At 42.5% G+C, this 13347-nt stretch overlaps 1 protein-coding gene across 7 annotated transcripts in view; it reads left to right on the plus strand.

Moving 5' to 3' along the window:
• Window positions 1-13347, plus strand: part of NEDD4 (NEDD4 E3 ubiquitin protein ligase) — a 578822-nt gene that overhangs the window by 178285 nt on the left and 387190 nt on the right. For 3 of the 7 annotated variants that reach the window (XM_030189055.1, XM_030189068.1, XM_030189061.1), the window contains exon 1: window positions 7242-8721. The exons of 3 other annotated variants lie outside the window; for them this stretch is intronic. In XM_030189055.1, coding sequence (XP_030044915.1) covers window positions 7242-8721 — 1480 coding nt within the window. Of the gene's footprint in view, window positions 1-7241; window positions 8743-13347 lie in introns of those variants that run through there. One more of the 7 variants, XM_030189074.1, reaches the window with a different exon arrangement.

The following is a 13347-nucleotide window of genomic DNA, read 5'->3' on the forward strand; positions in this document are numbered from 1 at the left end:
GAGTCACCATGTAAGTGTCACGCGACACATCCACACACATGCAGCCATTTAAGTTTAGGTTTTTTATAACTTCCATTTTCTAAATAGAGATCCTCTGTGTTCATCCCATGCCTTTTTGAATTTCATCACCATTTGTATCTCTACCACCTCCTTAATGGAGGCTTTCCACATTTGTGCTGTTAATGTAAGGAGGAGGAAGAGGAGGAGACAGCACTCAAAGAACTTGGTACTTGGTGGGTGAGAGGCTGGCGCAAGTGCAGCATACACTTCCACGGGAACCCCACAGGAGCTGCTTCCATTGCCACGGAAACCCCACAGGAGCTGCTTCCGTCCCCATGGGATCCCCGTAGAACTGCTTCCGTCCGCGCGGGAATCCTGCGGGTTCTGCGGGATTCCCGCGAACCCTGTTCCCGTGCAAGTCTCTAGTTTAGAATCCAAGTCCACCCCCCTAGACCCATTTTGTTCTGTTCCAGGCTGCACTCTGAGTTTGTTTTCAGGTCGATCTCTGTTATGTCCGCGCCGTTGCGAGACCCAATTGACCAATGTTCATTGTTTTGAGTGAGCCTGGTGCTAGGGATACCCCACATGTGAGAACAAGCAGTCTGCTTGTCCTCAGAGAAAGCGAAGATACATACCTGTGGCAAGTATTCTCTGAGGACAGCAGGGTAATTGTTCTCACAAACCCGCCCACCTCCCCTTTGGAGTTGTTGTTTATTTGCTTTTTGATTAAACTGAGCGGGAACGCTGACGCGATGGGTGGGAACACAGCCGCGCAAGCGTGGTGTGCGCTGCACCCGCACCAGAAGACTCTGGCAAAACATTTTTTATATTTTGCTTGCAAAATTGCCGATTCCTGGGCCGACGTGGACGTCGACCCACATGTGAGAACAATCAGCCTGCTGTCCTCGGAGAATACCTGCTACAGGTATGTATCTTCGCTTCACTGTTCGAGCCATGGCTGCATTGGCAGCCCACTTGAGGTTAGCCTCCATTGAAGAGAGATGCAAGGTTGCAACCTGGTCTTTGGTCCACACATTTACTTTTCATTACTGCCTGGAGCAGAATTCCCGACGCGGCAGTCAGTTTTTTGGCAGTCTTCGCAATTTGTTTGATGTCTAGAAGTCAACTCCACCCTCCTAGGGTCCATTTTATTCTGTTCCAGTTTGCATCTCCAGAACCAGTTTGTATATAAGTTAAGGTTAATTGGATTCAAGTCGAGTCTTGCTATTGCAAGAGACTAGTCTAGTGTTTTCGGTGAGCCTGGTGGCTAGGGATTCCCAAATATAGAGGTACGCAGATGTAAGAGCTATGGCAATGTTGGTAGCACACTTGAGGTTGGCCTCCATAGGAGAGATTTGCAGGGCTGTGAGAAACATCTATCCTTACATTTACTTCACACTATTCAATTTATTACCAAAATTTGGACTTGCCAAGACTAGGCGATGTACAATTTAAAACTCATAAACATGAAACTGTTGCCTGGAGTAGGATTCCTGATGCGACAGTAGATTTGGCCAGATAGTCCTCCGGAAAAAGTGAATGCTTACTTATCTGTAGCAGGTGTTCCCCGAGGACAGCAGGACAGGTATCCTTACACCCCTCCCACCTTCCTTTGGAGTTGAATTCTTTTTAGCTATCTTATGTACTCCGACGAGGGCAAGCAGGCCCAGTTGTATTCTCACATGTGGGTGACATCATCCGACGGAGCCCATTGCAGACGCTGGCTTCTACTACTTATCATTTCTATAACACTACTAGACGTACACAGCGCTGTACACTGGCTAGTGTATAAATGTTTTTTTCAAGAAAATTCTAGCAGCGTCCAGCTTCACATGTGCCGATCCCTCAGTCTTCGGTTTTCCACAGACCAAGGACAACGTGTCTTCATGGTCACCCCACAGCGCTTTTTTCTTTGCTTTTGCAGTACCTTCTTATGTGGGCATTTTTCTCCTGTTTTTGATGTTGATTTCACTTTCTGTTATTTTCCCTCTTAGTTCTTAATGTTTTTGGCCCTTCAAGTTTTCTTTCTTTTACACTACTAGATAGTCCTGCTTAGGCCTGAGCACCGACCTCTGTTTGGGCTCTGCCTATTTTTGTAGTCCAAAATTAAGAATTTAATTTGGCTGTGATTCTTTTCTCAATGTCCAAGAAGACCCCCCAGTGGCTTCAAGAGGTGCGCCCAGTGTAATTTGGTGATTTTTCAGTGGCACACTAAGAGTATAGGTCTGTCACTGAAAAATCACCTGATTACCCTAACTCCTGTTTTCTCTGTTTGAAAATGTGGTTAAGGACACAGAGGGTGCATCGGGACCAGCAGGAGAGACTTTTTGTCTCCTCGTGGGCAAGTCCATCGGCACCGGAAGCATCGCCAGTACCTGAGAAGTGCTGGCACTGGGAGTGCTCCACCTCCTTGGTAGAGGTGCCGATGTGCCGGTCTCTGAGCAGCCAGGTTCCCGCTTCCGGTTTGGCACTGGTTCCTTCGCAGGCTGTACCCTGTTTCTGCTCCTACCCCCCAGCCTTTGCCGATGCCTACCTTCGATGAGCGGTACTGAGCCATTATCGGAGAGGAGATGGCATAGATGCTACAGCTGCACACTGCTCAGACATCGAGGGCGCTTGTGCCAGCTGCAGCTCAGCCCCAGCTTCTTCCTGAGGCTCCTGTCTTGATTGTGCAATGGGTGTCTTTGTCAACCCATGCAGTATCAGTTTCGACATCAGGGGAGAAAGTTTTCCTGGAGTCTGAGGGTAGGGCTTGTACACTGGTTTCGCTTCTGGGCGTGGGCATCGTCCCACTGAGCTGGGGCAGGTTCAATCTGAGTACTGTGAGGAGTCTGATTGGGGACCACTCATGGGACTCAGAGGACCCTCACTTCTCGTAGGAGGCGTCTAAGGGTTCCTTCTGATTCTTCACCTCATGGGAGGCATAAATCTCCACCTGAGGGTCTCTTTCACAGGTTTTGTGAAGGAGATGGCTTTGGCCATCCCATTTAAGTAGTAGATGGAGGAAGAGCCCAGAGCAGAGATGATTTCTATCCTGGATTATGTGTTGCCTTCTAAGCAGGGGGTCACAGTTCCATTGAACCCCATCATTAAAGATGAACTGACGAAGAACGGGGAATATCCCCTCTCAGTGCATCTAAGCTATAGAAATGCTAAATAGTAGTAGTAGTAGTAAGAAGGTGGATATGCAGTACTGTATGCAGAAGGCTCCTGGATTTGAGAGGGCTCAGCTGCCTCACCACTCTTTGGTAGTCGAATCCACCTTCAAATGAGCTAGGAGCTCAAGGACTTATGCCTCGGCTCCCCCAGGTAGAGAGGCTCGAACACTAGACTCATTTGGGAGGAAAGTTTATCAGGCCTGTTTATTGCCCATATAGAGCCCTACAAGCTCTACATGAGCAATTACTTGAAGTCACTGCTACACAATATGCTTAGTCTTGCAGACTCTCTCCCTCAGGTTCAGGTCACATGGCAGACTAGCATCGCTGCGTACGCCTTGTAGCGCTATAGAAATGCTAAATATAGTAGTAGTAGTAGGATACTTTTCTCCTCATTGGGGGACAGATCTTCTGTATCCTCTCATAGAGAAGACTTTACTGAAACTCAAGCAAGATTAGGGAACTATGATCCTAATCACCCATTATTGGCTGAGGCAGATCTGGTTTCCTCTTCCAGTGGCGTAGGAAGGGGGGGGGGGGGGGGCGGTCTGCCCCGGGTGCACGTGCTCGGGTGGTGCCGGCCCCGCTGGTTCCCTGCTCTCTCTGCCCCGGAACAGGTTACTTCCTGTTCCGGGGCAGAGAGAGCAGGGAACCAGCGGGGCTGACGCAGCTCCGAGTGACGTGCACTCGGGGCGGATCGGCCCTCCCGCAGGTAACAATGCGGTCCGGGGGAGGGGTTGCGCTCCGGGGGGGGGGGGGGGGGTGCGCCGTGCTGCACCCTGGGGGGGGTGAGGGGGGGGTGCCGTTAGCCCTCGCTACGGCACTGTCCTCTTCTTCTAGAGTTGTCCTCTGATCCTCTTACTTGTCCTACACAAAAACTGCTTCAATACCTCCTGCACCTATCTGAGTTTGGTTTAAAAACCAACTCTGTAAGGGTTCATCTCAGTGTAATTGGTGCTTACCATCTCTGTACAGGCTCTAGTTGTTCAGTTTATGAGAGGCTTGCTGTTTACAAAGCCCCCCCCCCCCCCCCATCTGACCATGTAATAAGATCTCAAGATTCTTCTCATCCAGCTGATAAAGCTCCCTTTGAGCTGCTTGACTCCTGTTATCTGAAACATCTGAACTGGAAAGTTGTACTTTTCGTGGTGGTCATTTCATCTCACAGAAAGTAATGTATTAATTTGATTTACCAGTCAAAATTTTCTCTATATTTTGTTGGCAAAAATCAGGTTAAATAGTGTCACTACTACTAGTCTGATGATGTCAATATATATGCCAGGACAAATTAAAGAAGATCAACACTGGAAAATTTCCAATGGTGTTGCATAAAATTGCTGTTATATTTTCAGAATAATTTATATTATTGATGAGTTACATCCTGTAACCAGGTCCCCCTTCCAGGTGGGAGCCGGGGTTGACCCTGCTTAGCTTTCACCAGATTCCGTCTGCTTTCCTAGCCAGCCACCGCACTTTCGCTCGCTCTCTCTCTCTCCACCTTGCCAGCTGCTGAGAAAATCAGTCCCACTCCAGCAGTAAGAGCAATCCAAGTTCTTTATTGTTACAGATGTCAGCCTTGTTTAAACACCTCCAACTATCAGCAAACTTTAATCCATTTTCAATCACAGGCTTTTGTTTTAAATTCTCCCTCCCAAACCTCCAGCCACACTATCTTCACCGCAGATAGTTTTGGAGATTTAGCTGGAACCACCTCCTCTCTCACCTCCTACAGTTTTAAGTTCCAAAATGCACCTGCCTTTCTGTCTTAAAACCCTTCCCCCCCCCCTTCCACAGCACTACCTCTTGGGAACAGCCAATATGGTAGCAAGTTGTGCTTTCCAGTTGCTCCCCCACTGCTTTGCTCCCAGCTTCCCCCAGCTCCACAACCGGGGCAATGCTGAGGCCACAAAAGCTCTCACCCTGTCTGCACGGGTTAGAGCCAAACCACCCACCTCCATACATTCCCCCTTACCTTCTCCTTCTACCTCTTCTTTATTCCACTCCATCTCCTCCTCCTTCCCAAGCTCCACCAGCTGTTCCCCATCTCCAGGATCAGACCTCATCTCCCAATCAGTCCTTCCACCCTCCTCCTCCTGAGAGTTCAGCTGACCCTGCACTGGCTTCTGGGGAGTGTAGTTTTTCTCATGCATTACAGCTTTCCCTGGCAGTTTGATCCCTAGAGGGCGCCCTGCTCTCCTAGCTGGGCTAAATGACCGGGGATGATGCCGGCTGAAAGAACCACTATCCCCTTTCCCTCGTACCCGCCCTCCAGAGTGCTCACAATCCTTAGCATTTTTATAAGTATGTGTGTGTATCTATTTATCTAATCATCTATCTATATACACACACACATTTTTTGTTCACCTTTGATTACTGGTAGAATAGTCCATCATTAAATGATAGGGAAAAAAAATAGATGGTGTGTAAACAGTCAACCCTTTACTCCCCTCCCTCACCTCTCAATTGCTCTAATCCCTCTCTCCCCTTCTGCTTCCCTTTCTTTACTTATGTCTACCCTGTCTCCTGACGAACCAAAGAGTAGGGTAAAAAGGGGTTGGCACTCCTAAAAACCACAAGGAAGATGAAACAATTTTGCGCTGAAATATGGCTGCTGTGTTGAGTTGTCGTTTTGGTATTTATCCAATATATTTTATTGAAGAATTGTTTCATATTCCTGTGGTCTTTGGGAGTGCTAACCTTTTTTACCCTACTCTTTGGTTCGTCTGCAATGATCGTAGGGATTGCTGTGCCTCCACTTCTGGTTGTTTCTACCTTTTGTCCTGTACAGCGTCCACTGCATCTAGAATTAACTCTAGCACTTCTTGGGCTGGTGGGACCTGGACTATTTTGATAGCTTTGCTTCTTAAGTATATAGGCACCGTGTCTGCTGTGCCTGGGCTTTCTGCCAGCCATACCACTAAAGTCTCTTGGCACTGCCTAACTACCCTGGTATGGCTTAATGCTCAGCTGTCAGACTGCACATAACTCTAAGTGCAGCACCTCTGTGAAACCAACAAATACAACCCCCCCCCCCCCCAAAAAAAAAAAAAATAATAAAAAAACAGATGCCTTTTATGTATAGTGAAATAAAAGGGTCTTTTCACTAGCAAATTAGTGTGCACTAACTGTTTTTAAAGTCTGTTATTTGCTGCAGGGCCTGCTGTATAAAAATGTGCCATGTGGTAAATAATGTACATTAATATCATCAGCACACAATAACTGTTAATAAATTACCCCTTAAATTAGTGAGCTAGAAAGCTTAGTTTACTTAAATTTCCTAGTGCAGTAATTTCATCTGAAATTATAGAGTGAATCAAAGCAAAAAAGAAACTTTCAGTGATCTGAAAACCTATAAAAGAGAGCTCTGTTCATTTCTTACAAGTTTGTAAATTTGAAATTGCAGTAAGTACTAGTAGCTTCCATCAGAACTAGAGCTTCACTGGTTACCTTGTATGGATAGTGTTTGGAAATTCAGTCCAATGTCTGATACTCAATTCTGTGAGACTTCATTCCTACCAACTTCCTGTAATTCTATACCAGTGGGTAGAAATATTAGTGGTCATACACTGCTGAAGAAAGTTGAGATGCATTATTTATTCAGGCAGTTTAGTGTTCAACCAGTGTAGCTGGAGCAAGAAAACTTTTTAAAGTTTGAATTGCAAGAAATCTGTTTTTTTGGACTGGATTCATTCATGCAAATTGGAGAAAGTGTGATTTAAACGAAGTTGGCAATGTTTCAGCCAGTGTGCTGCAACTGAGCTGCTTAAAGGTCGCTGAAAATCAAGTGCTTTGTAAGTGAATGCATTCTGACTGAGCAATTCAAGATGTTTTCTGAACTGCAGTCCCAGGAATGGGTGGTTTGTTTCATGATGTGCCTTTCTTCATCGTCTGTCAGATCATTTTCTCACAGTTGACTGGAAACTGGAACAAATGATGCAGGTTTGTGAACTCTTTTGGGGTATTGTACAAGTTGTTTATATATTTAAACATAGATTTTTTTTTAAACTATATTTAGCCTGCATACTGGAGGTGACAGATTTTGTGGAGGAGTTTATTCAGTGGTATGTTTAGAAACGAGAATAAATGGCACAACGGTTAAGATTGCATTTTGCAGCGAGGAGGAGTAATACTGATCCTCTTCCAGAAACCTCTGAGGATGGATTGGATAGTAATATTCACATGTATTTCAAGAGATTGTCCCAGACTTCTGCACCAAATGTCATACAGATGAAGTTGACTTCTAGGCAAGCAGGTTTACCACCTGTTTCACCAGAAATGGTTAATTCACACCAGTGGTCCTCTGTTTCATCACAAAGTAGTACCAAAAAGAGCACTTCTCTGAAAATTTCTCTTCAACCAAGAAGACACAGTGGATGTCATAAACCTGTTACCTCTGTGTCTTCTACAGAAGACACTTCATTTGTTGCTGTCAACAATGAAGGAATTGATTATAACAATATAAGCACTTACAGATCAAAGTCCATCATAAATGATACTTGCCTAAGCAATACTACTGTATGTAATGACAATTCTTGCAGTACTGGAACCAGTGAAAATGGATCATACAGTAGCAGTAATAGTGATTATGGATCTTGTACAAGTACTGCAAGTGATGCAAGTTCATGTAATAATACCATGACCCGTGACAGTAATAGTTTTATTATTTCCTCGGGTGAAGGAGTGTTTTATGGAAATTCATCCCATTTGGACACTACAAATAAATATGGCTCTTACAGATATAGCCCATGCAAAATTTCGTCTAGATGTAAAAGTACTATTCCTTTTGACCAAAGTAACTTAGATAAAGACATGGAAGTAATAAGACTGCCCACAAGAAGGAAAACTAAAGTTCCACTGAGACGTTGTTCATCCTTGGTCATTTTTCCTCGGAGCCCATCTAATACACCTCCAGCTTCTCCAGTAAGCTCAGGCCCTCTGTCAAGCAGAGGCTCTTATCAGACCTCACATCAGCTGATGATTTGTGCTAATGAGGTTGAACAAAATAAAGATCATACTGCTTCTAAGAGCTTCCTTTCAACAGCAGTTAATAGAGTTAAACTGTCAAAAAATACTTGTCCTTCATCTAACATCAGAGATATTAGGCCACTTTACTTGAATGATCCACAACCAGAAGGTGGCCATACAACAGACCATTCTGACCAAACAAATAGGGAAACACCTGATCATTTTTCCCTTATTTCAGTACATTTTACTCAACAAAGACCATCTGCAGTGGGAATCCAGGCAACTAGTGACCTTCACAACCCAGAGTTACCAAGAAAGAAAACTGAACTAAATTCTGGCACAAACCGTCATCATATAAAATTGTTACGTAGTACATCTGCATGTTTGCTTTCACAAGAAAATGAATGTCAGGTAAATGGAGAGCTGGAAAGACAGAATATACAAAAGATCAAAACACACCATATTCTGCAAAGAAGTTTCTCAGAAGGACCTACTCAGCAAGTTTCCTGCTGCTTATCTAGTCTTAAGTACAGTTGCCCAAATGTAGGGACATCTCATTTGCACATACAGTTCACACCTGGACATGAAAGACAGATTGGTAGGTTTGAAACACAGCCAAGTAAAAATTCTCCAAGGGAAACTATTAATAATTCATGGCATTCTCAGGTAAGATGGTATTTGGCTCTTTATTTGAATGCAGAAAGAGATGTTTTAATTTTTGCTATATGTGTGTGCCATTACATTTGGGAAGTTGCTCTTTAAAAAGATTTAAACAAAAAAAAAAAGCCAGTTAATGCTTATGGTGTTCTGTGTCTTTGCTTTTTACCAGTTTTGGGTTCTCTTCCTACATATAAGTTATATACCCAAGAAATTATGAATGAAAAAAAGTACCAGTAGTTATCTAGGAATGACATAATAGATGGTACAGTTCAAAGGAATGAGCAATGTATAATTCTAGGATAGTTTTCAGCAAACTATAACTTAGACGAGCAATAGTAATTTGAATGGCTTACATGTAGAAACCCTCGGTTCTGCAAAATCAGTTCACCACACTAATGATGTTACTAAAAAGTGTGTCCTAGTGTAACCTGTATGGTGTATCATATAAATTACTATATATGTCTATCAGACTATACCTGTTGCACATTGCCTTGGGTGAATCTCCTCATAAATAGGGTTGATAAATCTTAATAAATACATTCAACAATTTATATTACCCTGCTCAGGGTGCGCTAAATGTTTGCAGTCTCCAAATTGGCAAGTTGGATAGATTTACTTACAAGTAATGTGTTCATTTTATGTAGGGCAATTCTTTTTTGTGTTTTTAAATTGTAAAAAAAAATAGATTTACATAACTCAAAAGAGATCCCTAGATATCATCATAATAGGATAAGGAAATAAACATCATGAAATACAGAACTAAGGCTTTCTATAGTCAACATAATGGGAGAGAAGATGCAAGCAAAAGAAGAAACCAAAAAAGGCACAGCAACATCATTCTTAACATTTCCTATATTAGCCCTTCCCCCTCAAAACATATTTAAACTTGTCAATCATCTTTAAAAATTGTTTTGACTCCACACACAAAACTTCTACTAATGCGTCTCTGCTAGAGACGTATCATTCAAAGACTAGATTTTTCTGCTTAAAAAAAAAAAAAAAGGGTCCAGTGCTCCTGTCTCATTTTCTTGTCTTTCCATGTTGGGAGATAAACAGCTTAGAAACTTTTCAGGTTTTCCAATTTTTAAAGTTCTTTTAGAGACAGAAATCTCATTTTAAGAAAATTGAGTAGCCTTAAATTCCTACTCATTTTCTCAATTATTTACAGTTTGAGATGGATTTTGACTCTATCCCCTGAATCATAGCACCTGTGTTTCCAAGCTTTTGACTTTATATATTCCTTCAGTCTGTCATCTTGTTCACCTAGATTTGTCAGTTTGTTTAATGAACTCAGAATTCACTGTAATAGAATCATGAAAATTGGCTTCAATTTCTTGATATATCCTCCAAAGCAAATTTTACCTTAAGGAGGACCAGCTTTTTATCACTAGTGTGAAATTAAAGCATTATCGGAAGAAATTTTGCCAGGTTTGATTGTCCCGTTTACCAGACCATATCCAAAGTCTCAACTTTTTGAGACTATCATGGGAAGCTGAAATCAAATCCCAGCTCAGTGTTTCTCCTTGTACCCTGAACGCAAAGTTCTTCCAGGATCATTCAGGGAGTATATATGCTGGGACTGGGTTGAGTGGCTGTTGGAGCTCAGTCTACTTCTACATAAGTAATGCCATACTGGGAAAACACCAAAGGTCCATCGAGCCCAGCATCCTGTCCCCGACAGCAGCCAATCCAGGTCAAGAGCAAGCTACCCAGTTCCAGAGGTAAATGCTCCACTTCTCTCCTGGCATTGCTTGGGTGCTGTTGGCTTGGCATTTAATCCCCAGCACTCCTGGTAATAACAGGGTGAGTTGCCCAAACAAGCTGAGTCATCTTGTCCTTCCTTTTCCCCATTCCTGGTGAGAATCTGAAAGAAACAGGCAAAGGTAATAAAAAAAAAAATCTTGCTTCACACTCATACCCCTCCACTATGTCATGTTTGATCTTCTGCCAGAGTAATGTTTGTTGCATGAGAATCCTTAATGATTTTTCTCATAAGCCCAGGATGTGAGGAGATGCAAATGTTAATATGTTAGTTTCTTGATACACTGCCTTTCTGTGATGCAACCAAAATGGTTTATGTATTACATAAAGGTACTTTAGGTATTTTCTCTGTCCCTAGTGGGCTTACAATTGAAGTTTTGAATTTGGGGCAGTGGAAGGTTAGGTGACTTGTCCAGTTCCCCTTGGTGCTCAGCTCATTGTACTAATCACTAGGTCAGTTTTCTTCTTTCTTTTCCAACCTGGCTTATTCAGCTGGATATTAGTTATATAGTAAACCACTTTAATTGGCATATTCTGTCTGTGTCTGTTTTATAGTACTCTACTATATAGGACTAAATATTTCATTTGAATTCTTTGTGAATCATAACCTTGGAGCCCAACACAAATAACTGTGGCCAGACATCTTTCACATCCCCCAATTTTTCCCTTTTCATGCAAATCCACTCTGTGTGAGAATCATATTGGCTGCATTAGTGTGGTCAACCCTGGTGCTTTTCCCTTTAAAAAAATAAACACTGTCTAAAAAATACAACTCAGAATACATTAGTCTGAATGATCTACACAACACAGTCTATACGTTCAATGATGGAAGAATAGAAAATTCATAAAGTAATGAGAATAAAACCAAGTCTTCATTGCTTAGATCTATGCACCCCTTGTCGTGGCAAATACAAATTAGTTAAATCTACAAAAATTGTCTTAACTAGGCCCTTACTGGGTTAAATGGAACCTGCTTGTGTACAAACACAGCTTATATTAATACTTGGAAGAAGAAATCTAGCTGTTTTTGTTGTATGAACTGAAAGGTACAAGAAAGTTATTCAAAAGTACAGATGGGGGAAGTCTAAAAATTTCAGTATGCTTCTTACTCTTATCATTGTAAAGTGGAAACAGTTTGGCATCAACCAGACGCTGCCTTGATTAGGCAAGGCCATCCTTCCAAAGTCAGTAGCTAGGGGATTTCAGGTCAAATATATTCAATTACAAGCCAAAAAATAATGTAAAATTATTGCAGTGCTAATGTATTGAAGATTTAGGATGGGTGAGAACTCTTTGTTTAGTATCTTCTATTAGTCACAGAGCACAGGCAGGTTCACTCTTAGCCACATAGCAGAAGGATGGCATTGTTAATGATGGTTTTACAAACATGGAAAATGATGGTAGATAAAACCATACAGCATATTAAGTCTACCAATCCATACCAACTACTAAGCTCTATAGTCTCTTCCTCTACCTGAGATTCTCTGTACTTGTGCCATGCTTGCTTGAATGGCCTCCTCTGTCTCCATTGGGAGGTTGTTCCACACATAACCTTTTCATGAAGAAATGTTTTCTTGGATTGCTCTTGTCTATTTCCTCTCATCTTCATCCTGTGATCCCCTTATTCAAGAGCATCCTATCAATTTTGGGAAACCCACCTCCCATGCATTTATATCATGAAGGTAACATAGTATATGACAGCAGATAAAGACCCACATGGTTCATTTAGTGTGCTCAATACGGCTGCCAGAGCCATCTCTGCCACGCCATGCAGGTTACACTCCTCCATGATTAACTTTGTGTGCATATGAGGCAGGATCCAAACCATCATAGATTCTGCTGCAAAGCACTCTGGACTTGTGATTACACACTGGCAGCATGACTTTTGACAGTAAAAAATGAATATACACATTGTTCTTTGATTTCTAAGTTTATTTAAAACTTTCTATCCTGCCTGCCCATTAACAAAGCTATCTTAGTGGCATACAGACTAAAGAGGAATGAAGTGCAATAGAAAGGCAAGGGAAGAGGGAGGAAATACAAAATCTGGATAGATAGAGGGGAGAATACATACAAGGAGATGACTGCGCCAATAAGACGTATGTCCAGTGCATCCAGAAACTGAGGTGAACAGCAATGCTGGTGAAAAGCATCTGCAAAAAGAAAGGTCTTTAGGTCTGCCTTAGTGTTCAAGAGAGGTCTGTAATCTTAACTGCTGGGGTAACATATCCCGGAGTTCTGGATCTTGAACAGAAAAAATAGTGAATGCTAGGTGCTGTTGTTTACAATTTTTCTTCAGTGTATGTGCTGTAAACATGTTAGGAACTTTCTCAGTATCAAATTAACTCGGAAGATGCATCAAATTTGCCATCATTTTCAGCCAGCCCTCAAACCACTGAATTCCTCATCTACCTTCCTTCTTTCTTCGCAGAGGACATGGTTCATGTAACTTCCATGTGAAAACAAAAACGTCCGATTGGTTTTACCAACGCCAGTGATCTCCAACTTCTCCAATTAAACAGTGCTCACATTTTGCACACAGTATTGATAGGTAGAAACATTTAAGTGTACTTTTTGTCATCTTTACTTTCACTAGTGCCCAAGACCCTTCAGGCATACTGTCGCCATTTTGCACTCCAAGGCAAAACCCAGATGACCTAGATGACCTATATATATTGCTGGATATTGGACTATCTTATCTGGACCTCAGCTGTTGGCTCACTCACACAGGACTTGTTGACTGAGGGTTGGATCAGCTGGAGCCTGTGTAAGGAAATCATTTCAGCCCCATCATGGGACATGA

This window comes from Microcaecilia unicolor, chromosome 1, assembly GCF_901765095.1.
Source record: "Microcaecilia unicolor chromosome 1, aMicUni1.1, whole genome shotgun sequence".
Classification (NCBI taxonomy): domain Eukaryota; kingdom Metazoa; phylum Chordata; class Amphibia; order Gymnophiona; family Siphonopidae; genus Microcaecilia; species Microcaecilia unicolor.